Here is a 16,682-nt window from a genome sequence, read left to right as displayed (position 1 = left end):
TGTAAGGAAGAGTGTGTGAGAAAGATCTGTGTGAGTGAGAGAGAGGTCTCTGTGAGTGTGTGGGTTTATGTAAGGAACAGTGTGTGCACGAGCATGAAAGAGTGTATGTTTGAGACTGTGTGTGAGTTTGTGCATGTGAGAGAGTGTAGTAAGTAATTCAAAACTGTCTTAATTAATTAAGATACAGAGATCACAACAATTTCTCAGGTTTTGGAGTAGATTTGTTGCTCAGGTTGTGGGTGTTGAGGTTGTTGAGGGTGGTTGAGTTGCTGAGCTGGTTTGTTGTTTTGCAGACGTTTCGTTACCGTGCTTAGTAACATCCTCAGTGCAGCCTCCTATGAAGCATCAGTGTGTTTTCCCGCCTGGTTTTTAAACTCAGGGGTCCATTAAGATGGATTGCCTCACTTCTGAGTTTCCTCCGTAGTGGAATGTATATGGGGTCGAGTTCAATGTGTTCATCAATAGCATGCTTCACGGGGTGCCATGCTTCCAGGAATTCTCGTGCCTATCTCTGCCTAGCTCATCCCAGGATCTTGGTGTTGTCCCAGTCAAAGTGATGATTCTCCTTGTCCATGTGGATTGAGATGAGTGAGTATTGGTCATGTCTTTTTGTAGCCAGTTGGTGTTCATGTACTCGTTGTTAATTTCCTTCCTGTTTGACCGATGTAGTGTTTCTTGCAGTCTCTGCAGGGGATTTTGTAGATGACATTGGTTCTGTTCATGGCGGGCAGTGGGTCTTTAGTTTGGACAGGACCAACGTCCTCAACAACCTCATCGCAACATGAACCCAAGGTCACGGCTGAGACCATCTTCATGGGTGCGGAACTTGGCTGTAAGTTTCAGCCAGTGATTCTGCGTTGTTGTGTATCTCGAAGTCTGCCTTGGAGGATGCTTATGTGAAGGTTGGGGGCTGGATGTGCTTGGCCACTGAAGTGTTTCCTGACAGGGAGGGAACGTTCCTGTCTGGCGATTTTTGCGTCGTGTCCATTCATCTGTTGTCCTACTTCTGCATGGTCTCACCAATACACCATAAGACCATAAGACAATAAGACATATCCGTTCGACCCATCAAGTCCACTCCGTCATTTAAATCATGGCTGATGGGCATTTCAACTTCACTTCCCTGCAATCTCCCCGTAGCCCTTGATTCCTTCTGAGATCAAGAATTTGTCGATCTCTGCCTTGTAGGCATCCAACGTCCCGCCCTCCAATGCACTCCGTGGCAATGAATTCCACAAGCCCACCACTCTCTGGCTGAAGAAATGTCGTCTCATTTCAGTTTTTAATTTACCCCCTCTAATTTTAAGGCGGTGCCCACGGGTCCTAGTCTCCCTGCCTAATGGAAACAACTTCCTAGCATCCACCCCTTCTAAACCATACATTATCTTGTAAGTTTCTGTTAGATCTCCCCTCAACCTTCTAAACTCTAATGAGTACAATCCCAGGATCCTTAACCGTTCATCATACGTTAAACCTACCATTCCAGGGATCATCCGTGTGAATCCCCGCTGGACACGCTCCAGGGCTAGTATGTCTTTCCTGAGGTATGGGGCCCAAAATTGGACACAGTATTCTAATTGGGGCCTAACTAGAGCTTTATAAAGCCTCAGAAGCACATCGTTGCTTTTATATTCCAACCCTCTTGAGATAAACGACAACATTACATTCGCTTTCTTAATTACGGACTCTACCTGCAAGTTAACCTTTAGAGAATCCTGGACCAACACTCCCAGATCCCTTTGTACTTCTGCTTTGTGAATTTTCTCACCATTTAGAAAATAGTCCATGCCTGTATTCTTTTTTCCAAAGTGCAAAACCTCACATTTGATCACATTGAATTTCATCAGCCATTTCCTGGACCACTCTCCTAAACTGTCTAAATCTTTCTGCAACTTCCCCGGCTCCTCGGTACTACTTGCCTGTCCACCTATCTTTGTATCATCGGCAAACTTCGCCAGAATGCCTCTCGTCCCTTCATCCAAGTGATTAATGTATAAGGTGAACAGCTGCGGCCCCAACACTGAACCCTGCGGGACACCACTCATCACTGGTTGCCTCTGGGCAACCTGCAGCTCTCCATATTCAGCTTCTGCAATGCATGAATGATCAAAGATTCAACAGGAGACAGTCAGTCAACCATATTAGGTTTGTTCACGGCAGCCATTTTATGACAGCACTGCACTAGTACTGATTTTAGAAACACTTTGCTCATTGTCTAACACACTTGGTCACCTGCCAAGACTTATTATCCAACACTCCACTCACACCAGTTGTATGATCTTTTGATCGCTCTGACTATAAACGTGTGTCTATGTGCCCTTCTCTCTCACTGCACCTGAGAAAGTGGCTGCATTCCAAAAGCGTGTGATTTCAAATATACCGGTTGGACTATAACCCAGTGTCATGTGACTTCTGACTCTGCGAATGGTCAGTTCTCTGTGTTGATAGATCTACATATTTCCCATCCAAGACTTCCAAACACCCTGTTTCTGTGTCATCATTAGAACAGTAAGGCAGACTCGGATTTATGCAGAATTAATTGCAGAAGACAAAGACGATAAAATCAACACTGAATGGGTGACATCTTTCAAAACCAAATCAAATATTTCTGGAGCTACATGAATTTCTTGAAGTTTGTGAAACTGTGGGTAAGCTGCACTGTTGGAAGTGGGTATCTGAGGGAGAGCTGCACTGTCAGAAGTGGGTATCTGAGGGAGGGCTGCTCTGTCAGAAGTGGGTTTCTGAGGGAGAGATGCACTGCCTGTCCTGCCATGAATTCCAGCAGTTTTTGTTTTCAGTACAGATTCCAGCATCTACAACAAATTGCAGGCACAATGATAAATGTTGGCCTGCAAACTGATGCCCACATGACATGAAAGTATATCAAAAGAGTCAGCCTGTTCAGCAAAGAAGAAGAGGGGGTTGGAGGAAATCATGTTTCTTTTTCCTGTTTTACAGAAGGATTTCTCCATACTACCAGAATACAGAGAGGACAGACAACACAGATAAATTCTGACATTCAATCAAGGAACAACTGCTTAAGTGTGGGAAGATATCCAGTCCTATCGCAGCATTGCTCGACACTAGAGAGTGAAATCATTATGTGGAAATCAGTTGCGTGAGGGGAGGTTTAGCAAATCATCTGATCTGAAAATGGTCAGTGGTGAGGAGCCTAACCTTCCCAAATGTTTATCTGTGGGTGACTGGTCAAGGTGAGGCTGGATAAGAAGTGTGAGTGGTTTCCAAGAGCAGTGAGAGCTTCAATCATCATTGAGTCTCATGACCCAGTGATTCATCCCTGCAGGCTGTTCAGGTGTGAGGTGTTGAAAGAGAATTCTGCAGGCTCATAGGATAAGGTGCATCTGTTAGAAACACTGTTAACACACAGACAGCTACATGGAAGAGAAACCGTTTAAGTGTGAGGTTTGTGACCGAGCTTTTACCAAGTCATCAATGCTTGTGAATCACCTACGCATTCATACTGGGGAAAAGCCATTCACGTGCAAAGTGTGTAAAAAATCATTTCTGAGATTATCAACCTTCTATAAACACCAACGCATTCACACACAGGAGAGACCATTCATATGTAAGGTATGTGACAAAGCATTCTCATGGTCAGAGAATCTCTGGAAACATCAACGCATCCACACAGGAGAGAAACTGTTTAAGTGTGAGGTGTGTGACAAATCATTCTCTGACTCATCAAGACTCCTGCTCCATCAGACGATTCACACAAGGGACAAACCATTCACATGCAAGGTTTGTAGCAAATCATTCTCAGTATCATCGCGCCTCCAAGTACACCAACGCATACACACAGGAGAGAAGCCATTCACATGTGAAGTGTGCAACAAAGCATTCTCAAATTCATCACATCTTCGCGTACACCAACGCATTCACACAGGGGAGAAACCATTTACGTGTGAGGTGTGTAATAAATCATTCTACGATTCATCAACTCTGCGCAAGCACCAACGCATTCACACAGGGGAGAAACCATTTTCCTGTGAGACATGTGATAAATCATTCTCGCAGTCATCAGCACTTCGCATCCACCGACGCTTTCACACAGGGGAGAAGCCATTTACCTGTGATGGATGTGACAAATCATTCTCGACATCTTCTCAACTCTGTACACACCAACGCATTCACACAGGGGAGAAACCGTTTAAGTGTGAGACATGTAACAAATCGTTCTCAAGGTCATACAACCTCCTGCTCCATTGGAGACTCCACACAGGGGATTAGCCTTCAAGTTTCAGGTTTACAGGTAAAGATTTTAGAATATCTCGAACCCTCCTGAGATCTCTCAGGATCTCCTGAATGACCAGCCTTTTCACACCAGAGAGAAAACATTCAGGCTGAGTCTTATCACACTGTCACCATATCTCCCAGACCATCAGCAGTCATTGAGTAGACCAACCTACCAGTGTGAATTCTGTAATAAAGCCTTAATACGATTCTTAGGTCTCCAGGAACCATATCATCAATTTCTTGCTGAGGTGTCCTCACAGTGTGTAACGGTGGACACAGTCTCTCAGTGCAGGGTGTTCAGTGGGACTGGGACACAGAACAAGAAGGAGCTTTCACTCCCATCAAACACCTAGTGATGACATCACCAGTGCTGAGGGATTATGATGTCAACAATGGAGCCACCCTGCAGTGTGATGTCAGTGACACAGGACTTGGAGTAATCCCCATGCAGTGAGGGCAACCCGTTGGGTTTGTATTCACAGTGTTAACACACACTGAGTAACAATGTGCACAGATTGAGAGAGAGCCTAGATATTGTCTTTGCTTGTGAACTTTTCAACCATTCCCTCTTTTGGAGAGAGGAAAAGAAAAAGTAACATCTGACCAAAACATGATTAACGGCATCTTTCTCAAACTACTTTGATCCCCTCCAAAGTGTTTGCAAGTGTTGCTTCATGCACGGAGATATCACTGGGAAGTGAAGGACAGGAGATGTGCATCAGCAATGTGCTATCTGGAGCTGCACTGTCTCTGACTGAAGTTAATGCTGATACATATTTTGAAATATTCCAAATTCAACAAGAAGCAGTAACATGACTTGGTCTGGAAATCATCAATTCACCCAGTCATTGTTGAATATCTGAAAGCACACTTCAGCCGTCACACATTCCTGAGATTGTGATAGTGACAATTACGTCAATTCATGAGTGAAAAATTTGACACTTACTAATAATCAGGAAATTCAACAGCACATTTCATTTCCACACCATCTCCAGTCATGCAGGCTGATGTAGTAGCAGAAATTGCCACAGGAATTATCAAAAATTGACTTCATCCAGTTGAGATGTGTACAAGGCAACCTGAGAGAGGAGAAACACATCTCCTGATGGAATGGCTAACGGTCTAGTCTAATCTCACCTAGGAACTCCTGCTGTAACGAAAATACAAGCAAGACTGGAAGAAGTAACAGGAGGAAGTGATACCTTCAAGTGAAACAAAAGTCCATCTCACATTTTGTAAAGAGACCAAATCATTCAGAGCTGATTGATGCAAACATTCATTGCATTCGACAAGTATCAGATCCTTTGGCAACTTGAAATTTAGAAGGAAATTGTCAGCTTGATCATACCTGGGGAAAGTGAAAGGCCAGATCTATCGCCTCAACAACAGACATTGCACGAAATCAGAAAGTCAGCCGTTCTGCAGAAGAAAACTGATGAGGCAGATCCAATTTCACCGACTGAGCAAAGAACAAAATGACTATCTGTCCCACAGGACAACCATTCCCCCCAAAAATACAAAACGTCAGCAGTGATAATTACCGTGGCAACAACACTTGCAATGATAATAATATTCTGCAAAGTTAGTGACACCTCAGGAACCAGCAGACACTGAATGAACAGCCAACAACAACACATATGAGTGCAATAAGAAGACCATAGTATTTTAAATATTGAAAGCAGTGCATGAGTTTGGATGGACAAAACCGGAATGGACGAGAAAGAACAAACAATTTTTTTTCATGTGTGATAATTTTCTTTATTGACTATATGTGAGCAGTAACTTGCAACCAATAGTCTGCAAATTGTTAACAACAGATGTATGAAATGGGGAATATTGGATCAATACTTTTCACACACGTTAACTTGTCATGTTCATGTGACCTTGATGTCATTGGAAGTAAATGTTTGAGAGTGATCCAAGTTTAAACTCCATATGGAAAATTGAGAAGGGGCAGTTGATGGGAACAGGAGTAGGGGCAGTGCTGATGAGAATAGGGAATGTTCTGTCACAAAAGGAGGTGCTGACCAGTATCCAGCATGATTTCTGATTAAGGGTGATCTTGAGCTGAAACATGAACTCAGTTTCTCAAGAGAGATGCTGCCTGACCTGCTGAAAAGTTCCAGCATTGATTTGTTTTCATTTTATGTTTTAAAGCACAGATAAAGTCCATTCAACCCAGTTCCATTTTCCCTCCCTAATTTATTTCACCCTGTCAGCAAATCCTTTTATTCCTTTTTCCCTCATGGACTTACCAAGATTCCTGTCAAATGCACCTGAGCTATTTTCTCAACTGTTCCCTGTGGCAGCAAGCTCAACATTCTCATCCTTCTGTTCATGATGGAGTTGGTCCTGAGTTTCTCCTTGGATTTATTAATCACCATTTTATACTGATGGATCCTGCTATTGAACTCCTCCACATGAGTGGAAACATCTCTCCATTTTCCCCCAACATTCATAATTTAATATTTCATCATTTTAGGGATTTCTATTTCCTCAGCCCAGTCATTTCTGAAGGAAGAGTGCTGGCCTGTTCAGTCTTTTTTACAGTTACAATCTCTTAATGCTCATCGTAGTCAACGGTTTTATATCTTCTCCACTTCCTTGATGTCCTTCTCAATATGAAGACCAGAACTGTGCACAATGGCCCGCACGAGGTTCTAGACAATTTCAACAGAATTATTCTGCTTTTCAAGTTTATTCTTTGTTAAATGGACCCCAGTGCAGTTCTGTAATATTTTGTTTTTTGAAGTGGTCTTTTCTAAAATTATAGTGTAATTAACAAGGCTTAATTTCTTAAATTGTACTGTACAAAGCTTATTGGTGTAAAGTCTTAATTTGAAGTTGGGGTCTTTCATTCAGTATGAATACTGTAATGTAAGAAATGAATAAAGGTGTGCACGTAGGTTTGTAGTTGGGATACATGCTGCACTTTTGCTATCCTGTGAATCAAATGTTTAACATAAAATAAAAGCCATGACTGATACTGTTTGGCTGGAAGAATGATCTCCAGATCAGCATTGAATCAAGAGAGGACTGGTTTAGGGTACATTGTTGTTGGGAAGATGCCTCCCTCATTCTGACAAACTCCAGTGAATGCAATCCTAACTGACTCAATCACTCCTCATATGTCTGTTATGCAGCCTCGGAATCAAAGTGGTAAAGCTTCGTTGCACCACCTCTATGGCAAAAATTTTGTTCCTCAGATAAAAAGATCAAAGCTGCACACGTTATTTCCAGGTGTGGCCTCCTCTCACTTTAGAAATATGTCCCCTTGTATTGAAATCCCCCACTCTAAGGAAACAAATCTTGCCGAAATGTTATCTATTACCCTTGATGATTTTATAAAGCTCTCTAAGGACGTCTTTGACCTCCTGTGAATATACAGGTCTCATTGAACATGCCGCTCTTCCAGTTTCCAGGCATCCAAATAATATCTCTTCCTACTTTTGCTACCAAAGTGATAACATCATATTTATCAACATTATACCTGCCATGCATTTGGCTATTCACTCAGCCTGTCCAAATCACAATGCAACATCTTCATATCTTCCTCAAAGTTCAGCAATCCATCCAGCTTTGTATCATCTGCAAATTCTGCTATATATAGTTTCCACATCTAAATAATGAACATATACTGTGAATAGCTGCAGCCCGAGTATACGATCCCTGCTTGTATAATTGGACCAATTAGTCACTGCCTGCCATTCAGAAAAGGATCCATATATTCCCACTCTTTGTTTCCTGCTTGGCAGACAATTTTCTATCTATGTCAGTGCAAAACGCCTAATCCTAATACCTTTAATTTTTACTCATTACTGTCATGTGAGACTTCATTGGAAGCCAACTGAAAGTCCAAATGAAGCACATCCATTGGCTCCCTCTGATCAACTCCAAGTTACATCCTCAAAGAATTGCCGTAGATTTGTCAAGCATGATTTCCTTTTTTCTAAATCTACATAATCATGCTACTTTGACAGGCTCATGGAGGTACGACAGACCAAATGGCTCCCTATGCATTGTATCACTTCTGTGGTTTAACGTAGGTAGATCCACAGTGCTGCTGGAGTGAGAACTGAGACAGCAGCAGCAATAAGTGAGGTTTTATAGAGATGGGACAATGAAAAGTTTAAATCTCCACCTGATCTACTGCTCAAAGTCACCTCCATCTCACCGGTCAGTTTCACAAGCTTCAGGAAACTCATGTTGCTGCAGAAATATTTGGATTGGCTGTGAGAGACGTCAATCAGAGAGCCCACCCACTCTGCCCATTCTCTCCTCTTCCTCTTCCAGAGCTGGTTCACTTCCTATAGGGACTGAAAACCAAGTGAGGAGATGGTGAGTGAAGGAGCAGCTTTTATACAAATTGTATCCCATAATATCCACACCAGTCTTCAGGCAGTCTGACTGTCCTGTGGGTAATCAGGGGTGGAAATGTCCCTTATGCTGTGTGAGAAGATCCGGCTGAGAGAGCTGTTTACTCGGTGCTTTGTGCTGAACTGTTTGACTGGAGCTGTGTGTTGGATATTGAGTGTGTTTATTGGAAACATTTCCCTCCTGATTTCCAGCCTGAGTTTTGTTGATGGTTTTTTCCTGAATATGAGAAGGTGAGGTGTAATTACGTGGGAGGTGCAGAGGGTCTGAGGATTCTTACTGATTCCCTGGTGTTGAGTTCTGTTTGTGTTAGGAGCTGCTTATTAACGTGTGAACCACGAATAGTCAATTCTCTTTGTTTTGGGATCTGGATGTTTCTCGTCATTTCAAATCCCTCTGGGACCTCCCAACACCCTGCATATTCTCCTCCAGAATTTAAAAAAAATTAATTTAAGCATTCCACCTCGACGAGATGTTGAAAATTAATATGCAGCAATCAGAAAGATTTGCTGGAGAAACTTCAGATCTGGTATATCTGTGGAGAGAAAGCAGCGTTAACACTTCCGGTTCAGTGACCCTTCTTCAGAGCTCCAGAACAGTTCTCAATAGCTGCCCTTTTTATCCATAGCAGATGGATTCTTCAAAAAGTCAAATAAATTGCTCAAACATGATTTTCCTTTCATGAAACTAAAATAACTCCACAGAGGCCGGTATCTCGTCACCACATCACCCTTTACTTACAAGTGGAATGTCCTTGACATTGATCCAGCTCTCAGAATGAATAGCATGTCTGACATTTATTTTTATCTGTCAGCTAGGGCTCCCTAAATGGACTGGGTTAGCAGCCCCAGTCAGAGAACTGATGTCCTATGAGGTCCATGTGGTCAACCTCATTCCAATCACTACAAAAACCGTGGTGTTTGCACCTGATTACCTGTGTGTGAGTGCCTTTCTACAACATTTTTAACAGTAGTTTATAACATATTCCCTATGACAAAAATTGGTCTGTAGTTTTCTGCTTTCTGCCTCCCTTGCCATTTGAATAAAAGACATTGATTGTCTCACAATCTAAGAGAATCGTCCTTGAATCAACAAATTTTGAAAAATTAAAATCAACATATTAACGATCTCACCAGCCAATTTTTTAAAGAGTCTGATGAAGTGCTTCAGGACTTGTCATCTCACAGAGTCATACAGCACCAAAACAGGTACTTCAGTCCAGCTCGTCCATGTTGACCAAGTTTCCCAAAATAAACTTTAAACCTTTCCTGTTCTTGTACTTGTCCAAATGTATTTTAACTGTTGTAACTGTAACTGCATCTGCCACTTCACTTCAGCAAGATGCTCAGTACGGTTTCCCTGGTGACTTTCATTATTTTTGAGCTCTTTGATTCATACCTGTATCCATTGCTCCCGGTGTGGCTGTCTCTACATTGGTGAGACCAAGCGCAGACTTGGAGACAGTTTCATGGAGCATCTGTGCTCCGTACGCCACAAATGACAACACCTTCCGGTCGCCAACCATCTTAACTCTCCCACTACCTTGGGTGACATGTCCATTCCGGGCCTCCTCCAGTGTCAGAATTACACCACCCACAAACTGAAGGAGCGCCACCTCATATTCTGCCTTGGGAGCCTACAGTCCAATGGCCTCAATGTAGAATGCACCAGGTTAAAAATCTCCCCACCCCCAACCTTATCCCACATACAAACATTCCACTCATCCCTGCCTCCTTGACCTGACACAACCTGTCCATCAGAGGAAGCATGTTTACACTGATGGGTGAGTCCAGAACCAGAGAACGCAGTTTAAAAATAAGGGGTAGGCCATTTAGAACAGAGTTGAGGAAAAACTTCTTCACCCAGAGAGTGGTGGATATATGGAATGCTCTGCCCCAGAAGGCAGTGGAGGCCAAATCTCTGGATACTTTCAAGAAAGAGATGGGTAGAGCTCTGAAAGATAGTGGAACCAAGGGTTATGGGGATAAGGCAGGAACAGGATACTGATTGTGGATGAGCAGCCATGATCATAATGGATGGTGGTGCTGGCTCGAACAGCCGAATGACCTACTTCTGCACCTATTGTCTATTGTCATCTTCTCTCCCTCCTATCTGCCCTCTCCTTCCTGCTGACCAATCTCCACTACCCCCTACCTGCATCAAACCTATCATCCTCCCTCCTGCCTCCTTGACCTGACACAACATGTCCATCTTCTCTCCCACCTCACTGACCAACCCCCACCAGTCCCTACTTCAATAACCTATCACCATCCACCTATCTTCCCAAGCCCTACACCTCCTTTCTATTTATTTCCCAGCTCCCTTCCCCTCCCTATTTCTGAGCAAGGGTCCTGACTCAAAGCGTCAACTTCCTTGCTCCTGTGACGCTGCCTGACCTGCTGTGTTCCTCCAGCTCCACACTCTCTTGTCTCTGACTCCAGCATCTGCAGTTCATGCTATTTTCTCTTGATTTTCTATGATTTCTGTGTTGTTATTTGTCTCCGTCACAGTGAAATGTTAGTTACATTGATTTGTCATCTATTGATTTTCCACAATTCCTGAGACTCACTTCCTATATGACCAATGTTCTCTTTTCAAATATCACTACAAAATCTTACTATCTGTTTTGTGTTTTTAGCTAGCTTTCACTCACTCTTATTTTTCCCGATCTAATTAAAATTCTGGTTACTCTCTGTTGGTTTTTACATTCTGACTAATCTTCTGGCCTGCCACCCATCTTTATGCAGTTGTATGCTTTTTTTTTAAGTTTGATCCTATCTGTACTTATTGCTACTAATTTCCGAGGACAAACCCAAATGCTTCAATCAACTATACTGAAGCAATACTTTCATGGGTTCTTGTGTTTCCTTCCGCTTTGTATGGGTTTTCTTCAAGTCATTTTTGGTAAACATGCTGAAATTGACATTTCACCTGAGTGCTTTTTATATTATACCCATACTCTAAGGATGAAACTGGACTTTGCCAGCATGATATGAGCTCACAGTGAAACAATAGCCTGCTTTACACTCCACCGAGTTGTCTAGTCCATTGCCCTCCTGATGCCTGGGGAAGATAGGGGCTGAGCAGAGGAAAAGAAAATAGTACTTTGGATGGTAACCAAGAACAGACAATGTCCCTGCTGGAAATGCAGGGCATGTGACAGCCAAGGAAGGAAAATGAAAGGGGAGATAGAAATCTCCTTTCTTTGCCGCATGTGGAGATTCAAATTGAAATGAAACTGGACAATTGTAATCCAATCCTTAGACTGTAAACAAGGTCTGTGATTTGGCAATAATTGAAAGCACGTTTAGTACTGCAAAGAAAATGCAAAAACAAATGACACACACATTGTCTGAATTAAGTTGAAATTGTTAAGAATGACACTGTAAAAGACCCAGGGGTTTTAGTAGATCCGAAGCTCAACATATCCAACAATGTCAAACAGGATTCATTAAGGCTGCAAATGGACAATGAGCTGGAGGATTTGTCTGATTATGTTGTATGGTGTTCTTGTGAATTCTTCGAGCCAAGAATTTGCGTGCAAGGCTGTAAAGAAACTGGGTATTTTTGCTTAAAAACAAATAACTGACAGCCAATCTTAAGAGGTTTATTGGATTGTTGTGGGAATACAAGAAGTTAAATCTGAATATATCTTATCCTCATTTGCAAAAATGCACATTTTTTTTAATATATGTTCACTTATGTGAGCACCCCTGATGAGGCAAGTGTTTATTACTGTCCTTCATTGCCTTTGAGAAGGTGATGATGAGTTGCCTTCTCGAACTGTTACGGTCCATGTGCTGCAGTTACAGTGAAGTGAAAGTTGCCATTGGCCATAGGCAGCAGGTGTTACTTGAGTGAAAACACTGTCAGTGTTTAACTGCAGGGTTACTTCAGCCAGTACAGTAATTGAACCTGAATTGGAAAGGTTTGGAAGGATACTGGCCAGGAGCAGGCAGGTGGAACTCGTTTAGTTTGAGATTATGTTCGCAATGAGCTAGTTGGACCGAAGGGTCTCTTTCCGTGCTGTATGACTGTATGGGTCTGTGAGATTGAGGCCTATATCCAAACCCCACCCCCCTTTCCCTTCCCAATACACACAACCAAACACACATGGGAAATAGCAGACTATGGAACAGCCTCTCACTGAGGAGTCAATCCCTTCAGTGAAGGAGGAGAGGGAGTTGGATGAAATCATGTTTCCTTTTCCTGTTTTACAGAAGGATTGCACCATTTTACACCAGGGAATACAGAGAGGATAGACAGTGCAGATCGATCCTGACCATCATCCAAGGAACAGCTGCATAACCATAGGAAAACATCCAGTCCCTTCACAGCATTGCTCAACACAGGGAAGGTTGGTGAAACCATCATTTGGAAATCAGTTGGGTCAGGAAAGCTTGGACATATCATCAGGTCTGAAACTAGACCATAGCGTGGAGCCTTCCATCAGAACTAACCTTTCTGAAGGTTCGGCTGTGGATGATCGGTCAGGGTGAGGCTGGGAAGAAGTGTAAATGGGATCCAAGAGTGGGGAGAGCTTCAATCATTCATCGAGCCTCATGAACCACTGACTCAGTCCTAAGAGGGAGAAGCTGTCAAGTGTGAAGTGTGTGAAGAGATCTGCACAGGCTTATAAGATCTTCTAATATACAAGATACATCCTTGATCAGCCACATGGAAGTAAAACCGTTTCAGAGTGAGATGCAGGATCAGGATTTTATGCAGTCATCTATAGTTGTGAGAAACAAACACACGTACACCGGGAAAGAACCCATCAGATGTGAAGTGTGTAATAAGTCCTTCTCAAAGTCATCGGCCCTCCTCGTTCACCAGCGTATTCACACAGGGGAAAAACCATTCACGTGCGAGGTGTGTGACAAATCATTTTCGCAGTCGTCGAACCTCCGTGTGCACCAACGCATCCATACAGGGGAGAAACCATTTACCTGTGAGGTATGTAACAAATCATTCACACTGTCATCAAACCTTGTGGTCCATCAGACAATCCATACAGGGGAGAAACCCTTCAAATGTGAGGTTTGTGATAAAGCTTTTGTGACATCTACAAGGCTGCTGAGACACCAGAAGATTCACACAGGAGAGAAACCTTTTCGCTGTGAAGTTTGTGAGAAGGCCTTCATCCAATCCTCCCATCTCCTGATGCATCAGAGGATTCACACAGGGGAGAAGCCCTTCAAATGTGAAGTGTGTGACCGAGCCTTTGGACAATCATCTCACCTCCTGCGGCATCATAAACTCCACACCAGGGAGAATCTCCTCAAGTGCGAAGTGCGTAAGGAGGGATTTGGACAATTATTAGACCAAGTAAAACATCAACAGATTCAGACTGATGAGAAACCATTCACATGCAAGGTTTGTGGCACATCGTTTTCAGAGTCATGGAATCTCTATAGACGCCAATGTGTTCACACAGGAGAGAAATCATTCACCTGCAAGGTGTGTGACAAATCATTCTTGCAGTCATCAAATCTCCACATACACCAACACATTCATATGGGGGTGAAACTGTTTATATGCAAGATGTGTCACAAAGCTTTTACACGATTATCGAACCTCCTGGTTCATCAGACGATCCACACAGGGCAGAAACTCTTCAAGTGTGAAGTTTGTGATCAAACTTTTGTGACTTCTAAGAGGCTCTTGATACATCATAGGGTTCATACAGGGGAAAAACCCTTCATATGTGAGATATGTAATAGGGGCTTTGCGCAGTCTTCAGCCCTGGTGATTCACCGGCGCATTCACACAGTGGAGAGACCATTCACATGTGAGATGTGCCAGAAATCATTCTCGAAGTTAACAAACCTTTGCCAACACAAACAAATCCATATGCAGACGAAAGCTTCAAGTGTGGGTGTGCACTGAGGATTTTAGATGATCATTGAACCTACAGCAGAACCATTCATTTTCAAATGTGTGATATTCCCAGAGTCACCAAGGCTTCGTGTACCCACTGGATTCACACAAGAGGAACTATACTCATGCAAGATCTGTCACAAATTGTTCTGATGGTTAGGGAACCTCCTTTCACACCACAACATTTATACAGGAGATACTATTCCCAACAGAGGTTTGTGAAAAATCCTCCCACAGTCATCAGATCTCCTATTTCCCGCTCTGCCACACAGATACTTTTGGTAGCTCATGGATAGATGTTAGCCTGGCTCACCAGTCTGGCACATCATGTTTTCTGGAAGCTGCTCACTACACTCCATGATCTGACTCTGCACCTTCAGACTTTTCAGACTTCATTCGGAGTGGCGATAGTCCAGTGATACTACGCCAGTAATCCAGAACCCCAGGCTTCACGTTCTAGGGGCATGAGTTTGAATCCCACCATGGCAGATGGTGAAATTTGAATTCTACTTTGAAAAATCTGGAATTTGTAATTTGTCTAAAAGTGATCATATAGACATTGTCAATTGTCATAAAAACCCATCTGGTTTATTAATGCCCTTTAGGGAAGCAAATATAATGTGCTTGCCTGGTCTAGCCTCTATGTGACTCTTGACCCACAGCCATGTGCTTCATTTTTAACTGCTGTCTGAAATATCCCTAGCAAACCACTCAGATCAAGGGGTCATCAATAATAGCTGGCCTAGTCGGCAATGCCCACACACCATGAATGATTTTATTAAAAATCAGCATGAGATTTCTGGTTGAAAGTGTGGAACTAGCATGTTTAATAGTCTCTGTTGAATCAGTCCAGACAGAATCTAAGGACAGTTTCTCTGTTCTGGAAATTGTGCATGTTTATTGAGTCCTTTCAATTGTTTTATGTCTGGCTGTGTTCAATATCTTGTGGTAACAGCTCCCCCTTGAGGGAGGTCTCAGTTTCAGGTGACAGCACGAATCACCTCACCAACCTTGTCACCAACATGCTGACAAATTTGCATGGTATCTGGCATTCGTGTTTTCAATTCAGAATGCTTTAGTAGTAAATATATGGAAATATATATGCAGCATTCACTTGTATTGTTTCAATGGATTGTAGTCAGGTGATTTCTTGATGCTGTCAATGGCCCTTCATAAGCTAGTTTTGTCCTTTGTTAGACTGCAATAGCCGTTTATTAGACTTTATAGTGGCAGTATATTAGACTACACTGGACCTTTATTAGACTGCAAAGGTGATTTGTTAGACTAATGGCAAGTTATTATACTGTACTGGTGATTTATTAGACTGTAATGGCCCTCTATTAGACTGAAATGGCAATATATTAGGCTGTAACAGCCCTTTATTAGACTGTATTGGCCCTCCATTAGACTGTAATGGCCATTTTTAAGACTAATAATTCTTTATATAAGTGTCATGCCTTCTTAAAAAAAGCTCTGTGTTGATGTTTTTTGTATTATTATCATGATGCTTCTGTTGTTCTGAGAATATATATTCAACAGCATTTAATGTGAGAAATAATTATTTTCTACTTAAGAAATTTTCAGACTGCAAATGATTTTCTAAAGGATGGCACACCAAATTATTCTCAAGATCTTTCCCACAGTCATGAAGGAAATTTCAGTAAGCCCCCTGGTGTAATAGTATATGCAATTATTCCATAAATGTTATTGTGAACAATGTTTAGTTTCCTTTGTGGGTATATACCTGTAATAAACCTACGATTTCAAAATTGTTATGTTTAATATTTGAAATTGATAAATGGAAGAGACTGTGAAATTAGTGAATGATTCTGGGGGTAAAACAACTTGTGTTATTTTGATACAATATGCAGTCACAGTTCAACAGATGCATATTTTTTAACGATTTGCAATTGTGATTTTAATAGGGACGAATATATTGTTGCGTAGATTACCAATCTGCAATAAGGAGAGGTTAAACTGTCAAAAATAAAATATCCAACAACAAATTTATTAAATTAAATTCATTTTTCCCTCTTAATTTTGAGAAATTATTGTAGCTTCAGAACCTAGACCACTAAGCTCTTTAGGCTAAAACATGAAATTGAAAACAAATCATTTTCTAATTGGTGTATAGAAACTTTGATTCTTTATCAACATAATTTAATCAAATATTT

At 42.0% G+C, this 16,682-nt stretch overlaps 1 protein-coding gene and 1 pseudogene across 2 annotated transcripts; both read left to right on the top strand.

The window, feature by feature from the left end:
• The window catches only part of LOC125467703 (zinc finger protein 43-like), a 69,724-nt pseudogene extending 62,484 nt beyond the window's left edge, over positions 1-7,240 (top strand).
• Positions 7,241-8,551: 1,311 nt separating this feature from the next.
• Positions 8,552-16,505, top strand: LOC125446380 (zinc finger protein 271-like). 2 transcript variants are annotated; one of them, XM_059639667.1, is made up of 2 exons: positions 8,552-8,592; positions 12,849-16,505. In XM_059639667.1, exon 2 carries the CDS (start codon positions 13,306-13,308, stop codon positions 14,515-14,517), a length of 1,212 nt encoding a protein of 403 aa, XP_059495650.1. In that variant the 5' UTR covers positions 8,552-8,592; positions 12,849-13,305; the 3' UTR covers positions 14,518-16,505. The 2 variants fall into 2 exon arrangements, with proteins under 2 accessions (XP_059495650.1, XP_059495651.1); XM_059639668.1 differs by lacking the exon at positions 8,552-8,592 and adding an exon at positions 8,688-8,861.
• Positions 16,506-16,682: the final 177 nt, after the last annotated feature.

The sequence above is a fragment of the Stegostoma tigrinum genome, chromosome 34 (assembly GCF_030684315.1).
Source record: "Stegostoma tigrinum isolate sSteTig4 chromosome 34, sSteTig4.hap1, whole genome shotgun sequence".
Classification (NCBI taxonomy): Eukaryota; Metazoa; Chordata; class Chondrichthyes; order Orectolobiformes; family Stegostomatidae; genus Stegostoma; species Stegostoma tigrinum.
Note: the sequence above shows the minus strand (reverse complement) of the source record. Positions and strands in the feature narration are given on the sequence as shown.

Excerpts from the sequence above, each read along its gene's own strand:
- LOC125446380 (XM_059639667.1), top strand. The coding sequence starts at position 13,306 with ATGGAAGTAAAACCGTTTCAGAGTGAGATGCAGGATCAGGATTTTATG.